The sequence below is a fragment of the Drosophila sulfurigaster genome, chromosome 3 (genome assembly GCF_023558435.1).
Source record: "Drosophila sulfurigaster albostrigata strain 15112-1811.04 chromosome 3, ASM2355843v2, whole genome shotgun sequence".
Classification (NCBI taxonomy): Eukaryota; Metazoa; Arthropoda; class Insecta; order Diptera; family Drosophilidae; genus Drosophila; species Drosophila sulfurigaster.
In genome coordinates, this window is record NC_084883.1 from 35,175,300 (window position 1) to 35,182,075 (window position 6,776).

General features: G+C 44.7%; 2 protein-coding genes across 3 annotated transcripts; one reads left to right on the forward strand and one right to left on the reverse strand.

Annotated features, from left to right (window-relative positions):
* Positions 1-142: 142 nt before the first annotated feature.
* Positions 143-1,171, forward strand: LOC133845720 (uncharacterized). 2 transcript variants are annotated; one of them, XM_062280269.1, is made up of 3 exons: positions 143-302; positions 369-514; positions 569-1,171. In XM_062280269.1, exons 1-3 carry the CDS (start codon positions 167-169, stop codon positions 701-703), a joined length of 417 nt encoding a protein of 138 aa, XP_062136253.1. In that variant the 5' UTR covers positions 143-166; the 3' UTR covers positions 704-1,171. The 2 variants fall into 2 exon arrangements, with proteins under 2 accessions (XP_062136253.1, XP_062136254.1); XM_062280270.1 differs by having other exon boundaries at positions 372-514.
* A 576-nt stretch (positions 1,172-1,747) lies between these two features.
* Positions 1,748-6,307, reverse strand: LOC133845717 (caprin homolog). Its single transcript, XM_062280261.1, is given in 5 exon segments — positions 1,748-4,539; positions 4,787-4,953; positions 5,017-5,034; positions 5,036-5,200; positions 5,781-6,307. Coding segments are annotated over 5 exon segments (3,204 nt in total). The 5' UTR covers positions 6,192-6,307; the 3' UTR covers positions 1,748-2,096.
* Positions 6,308-6,776: the final 469 nt, after the last annotated feature.

Here is a 6,776-nt window from a genome sequence, read left to right on the forward strand (position 1 = left end):
TCACGAAAATGTGCTTGCCTCGGCAGCGTGACCGCAACTTGTATTTTCAAAATGTACTAAAAATGCGCATGCCGCAATTTTTATCCAAAACTAGCCATCAGCCGTCTACAGCAGAAAATTCTCTGATGCGACGAGCGGTCACACCGAGTACGACAGCTGTTTTGAAATGGAGGCTCTGTTAAAATATCGTTATAGTTTTTTAGCTGGCGCTTGCGCTGCCGGCGGCAGCTTCTTTGGCAAGATGCCCAGCTATCTTGGCGCCCTACGCTTGGTGCAGTCAACAACCGGCAATTCGTATGTGGGTACGTAAAAACACAGAATGCTGCTGCCAAACAAACGTTTATGGATTTCTTTTGTTTTTCTTTTAGAAGTTGCACTGATCCAATTACTGCCTCTGATCCTTATGCTATTCTGCAATGTTTGCAACATGCGCTACTTTCTGAAGGCGCTGCAAATGTCACAGCAAACACTGACGGCAACCGTCTTGACAGCCGCCTCCAATTATGTCTTATCGGTTTGTATTTGCTTGCAGTACTTAAGTGCAACTCTTCTAATTAGACAACTTTAGTTCATTTTAGGTGTACTCGTTTATCAAGAGCCGCTGTCGACATTATCCGGCATTGGTATAACATTTATATTGGCAGGTCTTTGGTTTCTATGCGACACTCCAACAAAAACTGAAATTAAGAGCAAGCAATCTTAAAAACTATGAATTGTACTATATATTTAGACATTAGGCAAGTTTTACTGTAAACGAAAAATGAACGAAAGAAATTCCAATTGCAAGCAAACTTGTTTTTCTACTTAACGAAATCAAATCAAAATTATAAACCCATCTCAATTGCCCACCTGACGAAAGCAGTTCCATCTACAAATTCAACAAATTTCGTTCTTAACGAATCCAATTCAAATTAAGTTTCAATTCAGGCAAATGGCCTGCAAAATTAAAAAAACATTTGCTACTTATATAATTGTTGTTTAATGTACTATTTTGCAAATACATAATTCATGTTTGTTTCTTTGTTTATAATGCACATAAGTGGGGCATAATGTTGTAATGCAATAATTGTTAATACAGTTCTCTACATATAATCCATTGTAGATATCTATTAAATATATGCGCGCATTTCAAATTTTTTGCTCTGTGCTGGCAGAAAAAACAAACAAATATTTATAACCAAATGCAATAAAAAAGAAAATAAATTGTAGTAAGAGCACAAACTATAAATATATTTGTTTATAGTAAATTACATAAGTTGCATTCCGTTCGTTTTTTGTTTTTGTTTTTCATATTTTCATCATCCATTCGCAATGTATTATATTAGTTAATTAAATATAATTTGTATGTTTCAAAAATGTAATTTAATTGCTAAGACGTATAAATACTTTTATTTTCTGTTTCCATGTATTTATTTTAACTTGAAAAGTTGTACGCACTTTTCTCAGCTCCTTCTCGTTTCCTCTTTAGTTTTGTATCCGTTCCTCCGTTCCGCTTCGTTTCTTCCTTCCTTTTCAAGTCGCAGCTGTTTGTCCGCACGCTTCTTTTGCAATCAATTTAAATATATTTGATTTGTTTTTGTATTTTGCTCTTGGGTTTTAGAAACCCAATTTACATTATATTCTTGTTGGTTGTTGCTTTTGTTTTGTGTATGTGTTTTTGAACTTTCCTGTATGTTTGTTGTTTGTCGTGTGGTGTTTTGTTAAGTGTTCATCTAATTACTATGTTTTTGTTTTGTTTTTATTATTAATTAATTAATTAAATAAATCATTATATAGAAACATTTAATTGTATTTGAAAAAAATGCGCAAACTGTTTTCGTTTGTATTCTTTTTTTGGAGCTTTTTTGCGCGTTGCCGACTAACGGTAAATCGACTGCTAACGTGGCAACGCTGCGTGTAAAGTATGTGTGAACGTGAAGGATGTGGATGTGTGAGAGTGGTGCTAATATAGTAAATATGTAGATGGATGTGTGAGTGAGAGAGAGTGTATGTGTGTGTGTGTGAGAGGAGCTTTTCGTTTAATACATGGGCTACGGCCAAACAGCTGCGCCGCCGTCGACATCGACGCTTCTCCTGCTTCTTCTCCCGCTCACTGTTCAGTTTTTATTCTCCAGGCTCAGCGGCATGCGTTGCTGTGACTGACGCTGATTCACGTAGCCACCGCTGCCGCCACCGCCATTGCCCGGCCCAGAGCCGCCGGCCGTGTTGCGGCCACGATCACCCATTGGACGTCCAAAGGGTCCGTTGCCGTTGCGTTGATTGCCACCGCGCTGGCCACGATACGAATTACCGCCGCCACCAGATGAATCATAGCGCGACTCCTTGTTGTAACCACCAACACCTCCTCCACCGCCGCCGCCATTCTGATAGTAATTGTTGCCGTTGCCTCCGCCGCCTCCACTGTTGGACTCATTGTTGCGGAAGTAAACGCCACTGTTACGTCCATTCTGCTGCTGTTGCGACGACGACGAATTGCCGTACTGTCTCGAGCGGTAATTGCCGCCGCCATTGCGACCACGTTCGTCACCGCCACCATTACGACGCTGCTGATAGTTGCCAGAATTGCGACGCACCTGGTTGCCATTATCCTGCTGCGAGTTGGAGTTGTTCCAGTGATTGTTGGCAGTATCGTTGTTGTCGTAGTTACCAGCTCCGCGTCCGCTGCTGTTGTCGCGTGGTGTTGACCATTCCTGCTTGTTGTTAGTGCTGCTGTTGCTGCCATTCGATGCAGTGCTGCTCATCGCATTCATCTCGCTGCTCCACTTGCTGCTGTTGCTGCTATTGTTGTTGTTGTTGCTGCTGCTGTTGGTTGCAGCGGAAGGTGGCGTTGCTGCTGCTCCACCAGCAGTGGCTGTAGATGGCGATTGCTCCACCAGTGCCGATGATTGAGTCTTGAGCACATTGGTCAGTGCAGCGGTGGCAGCTGCATTCGTGTTGTTGTCATCAGCTTGGAACACATCGCTTTCAATGATTTCACTGTAGCCCCCAAATTGTGGGTGCTGCCCCTTGTGCTTTGTCTGCTGATGTTGCTGCTGCTGCTGTTGTTGTTGCTGCTGCTGTTGCGGCTTGTTAAGAGCCAGTTGCTGCTGTAGCTGCTGCTCGTAGCTGACAACGGCGCTGTCATAGGGAAACACTGCAGTCACATCGCCTGGTTGCATACCAATTCCTTGAGGAGCTGGCGTTGCTTGCTGCTGCTGCTGCGGCGGTTGTTGTTGTGGTTGCTGCTGCTGTTGTTGTTGTTGCTGTTGTGGCGGCAAATGTGCCACGATCAGCATGCGCTGCTGCTGTTGGCGTTGCTGGTCTGCAATCAGCACTGGCGAGAACAATTGTTGCTGCTGTTGTTGCTGTGGAGGCTGCTGCTGCTGTTGTTGTTGCTGCTGCAGGGACGGGAAGGACTGATTGGTAAAGGTCAGCGTGGTTATGGTATGCAATTCATCGACATGATTCTGCTGTTGTTGCTGCTGCTGCTGTTGTTGCTGTTCGAAGACTAAGCCAGCCACTGGCAATTGTTGCGGCGGCGGCGCCTGTTGCTGCTGTGGCTGATGCTGTTGTTGCTGCTGCTGCTGGGGAGTAATCACCTCCACCGGAGCATCCAGTTCGCTGTCCTGCAGAAAGTGGAAGCTGCCGGTGCCAAGTACCTCGGACAGCGGACGCAGCTGCTGCATAAACTGCTGTTGCTGCTGTGGCGTTGCTGCCTGATGATGAGCTGCAGCAGCGGCAGCAGCTGCTGCCTGCTGTGGTGGTTGCTGCAGCGGCGGCTGCTTGAAGTAATTATGCTCCACAGCACGTACTGTCGTCGGCCCAAAGTGCGGCGGTTGCTGCTGTTGTTGTTGCTGCGGTGGCACCGTCGGCGGGACAGCGGCAACGCCCGCCTGGGGCTGCTGCTGTAAGGCCTGGAGATTCACGGGGCTGCTCAGCAGCTGATGGGGATGTGGATGCTGCGTCGGTGGCACCACATGCGTTGGCTGTTGCTGCTGCTGTGGCGGCGGTGCCGCTGCTGCATACACAACATGCACAGGTGTCGTCGCGTTGCCCGCTGCAGCAGCCGCTGGCGTAGCATTATAGACGCCCGGTGGCTGAACAACCACACGCTGCTGCTGATGCTGCGGCGGTTCGTGCAACAGATGCGCACGCTCCTGCTGATGAAGCTCGGGCAACACATTTCCAGCAGCATCGCCAATCGACAGCTTATCCAGACCTTCCTCCAAAGAATTATGCACCGATGGCTCAGACATCAAAGTTTCCGCCACGTCAGCATTGTTGGCCACATCGTTCAACAGTGTCTCGCCCTCACCACTAGCCGTGCCGCTGTCCGTGCTGTTGCCCTGATCCGTTGAGGGAATCCAATAGTACTTGTCCAAATAGCCGCAATCCTGAACCTTGTGGAAGAGCGCCAGCAATTTCTCGAACGTCAGCTCACCATAAGGCTTGGCGCGCGCATTAATGGTCATGGCAAAGAGTTCGGCAGCCTTTTGAGCGGTCGTCAGAAAGCTGATGTCCTCAGCCGTTTCCGGTCGACGAGTTTGCACCTCCACACAGCTAAATTACAGAACAGAAATTAATTAAATGAATTCCCTTTGATACAAATTTCTTTAATCTATACCGAAAGTATTCTATTTCTAACCAAGGCCAAAGCAGCCAGTGCTGCTACGCCTTATAACAAATAAATAAATATTTCTAATGTAATAGGCATTAGCGGGGCTTAACAGCATCTCAGATGTTAAGCCAGTGTTAAAGAAACTTAACATCATTTTAATTAACAGAAATAGGCCCTGCTAATACTTACAATTTTTCGAGCGTCGCCAGTTCGTTGGTTTCCAGTTTGCAGGCGCCATTCTCGCCGGTCAAGAAATCATTGCGCACCTGCTCATCGATGAAGCAGGAGAGAACGTTTTGCATAACCAAGAGATCACGAATCTTAGCAGTCTCGGCCACAGTCTTTGCCTGGTTGTCCTGCATGTTTCAATTGTTAATGTTAAACAATTGCAATTTCACAAACTCTTAATATACTGTTACCTTGCGAGCCTGTTTTTTTCTGCTCCTTTTCGGCCTCCTTGCACATCTGCTGAATTTGCTTGGAGAAGTCACGAGCAAATTCCGTAGTCGCCAGTACAGAATCGTATTTGGCAACGGCAGCTGCCTGATCGGAGCTCAGTTCCTTGCCGCCACTTTGGATAGCCCGATACGATTCTAGTTTGGTCTAAATAATAATAAGTGACACATAAAATAAAATGGGAAGCATGAGTCATTGTTTAGAAGATAACATTGGCGACGCATCATGTTTTTCTTTGCTTTGCCCACAAAATATAAAAAACAAACAAAGCGCGAATCGAAACCCAATCGGAATACGATAGTTCAAAAATGTCGGGCCACATGCGTCATTAAAAACGTTGCCAGAATTTTCGCCGGCCGGCTGCAGCAAACACGAAAGAATTTCTTTATGTAAACGCACGCACAAATTACACTTTCTGTGCATAAAACCGTTACCACATGAATATTTTTATGTTACATTTTTGATTTTTTTAAATGTATTTGCACAAGTCGAGCATAAAGTAAAAATAAACTTTTTATTCTTACAATCACGACTAACTATCTGGCAACGCTGTCAGATAGCAAACATGGCGTCGCGAAAAATCTGCGTGCACAAAGGGAACAAGCAACACGAGCAAAAAAAAACCGAACTGAAACAAAGCGGGCGACGAACGAATATGAAAATAAAAAATGGTGGGCTTTGCCAGACCATACTATGTCCCACTTTAATGTCCATGTTTCACGCTTACCTTGCGCTTCTCCAAGTTGCGAATCTTGTGCTCAATGATGACCAGAATTTGCTTCATCGGATTGTACGGTTCAGCGGCCGCAGCAGCCGTCAATTTCAGCGTTTTGGCATTGACATTATTGTTGTTGTTGGTGCTGCTGTTAGTCAAATCGGTTTGGCTATCTGCACTACCAGCTGCAGCTGCCGCCGCTGCAACAACAACAGTCTTGGCACATTCAGCGAGATTGGTGTTGCTGCTGCTGCTATGCTGTCCGTTGCTTGCGTTGCTATTGTTGCAGCCGCCGCCGCTGCCGCCACCACCCACGCCGCTGCCGACAATGCTGCTCGCACCAATTGAGCTGACCGAGGCGCGTTTCTCCTTGCTATTGCTGGTGTTGTTGTTGTTGGTGAATGTGGTAGCAGCCGAAGGCATTGTTTGCCGTGTGTTCTTCTGGTTGCTTACTACTGTTACTATAAATTAGGAATGAAATTGAAACTGCTGCCTCGTCCTGCCGTTCTTTTTGTTCTTCGAAAAACTTAGGGGTCTGAATCAGCGTGACCGAAAGACGATTTTCAAATTATAACACTATTTTTTGACACACATGCCAAATATACCAATTTCATAATGAAAATATTGACATTCACCTTACTCGTGTGGTCACACTATCAATACTGTTCTAAAAAAATGCGCAACTTTTAAAATAGAATTGTTGTCTTCTCTTTATTAAAACTAAACCTTTTTGAAGAAAAACTAGAAAACCTTTTTTGTTTCCATAAAGCGGACTCTTTAAAATGAATCTATATAAATGATAATGTGGAAGCAAACAATTCCGTTTAAAAGTTGTGAAGTTACCGTAAGTGTGTTTTTCATAGCATACTTTCTTCCAAATGTTGGTATTTTAACTTTTAACATTTTCAAAACGAAACACAAGTTGCAAGTCTGGTCGTTAATTACTTATAATCTCTACAAAATGTGTTGATAATCGATGAAGCGATCTATTATTTTGTTACTTATAGT

What these genes read in the sequence shown, in the direction of transcription:
- LOC133845720 (XM_062280269.1), top strand. Translation starts at nt 167, where the DNA reads ATGGAGGCTCTGTTAAAATATCGTTATAGTTTTTTAGCTGGCGCTTGC. An exon ending in AACCGGCAATTCGTATGTGG is followed by an intron (nt 303 to 368) that starts GTACGTAAAAAC and finishes TTTTTCTTTTAG; the next exon opens with AAGTTGCACTGATCCAATTA. An exon ending in CCTCCAATTATGTCTTATCG is followed by an intron (nt 515 to 568) that starts GTTTGTATTTGC and finishes AGACAACTTTAG; the next exon opens with TTCATTTTAGGTGTACTCGT.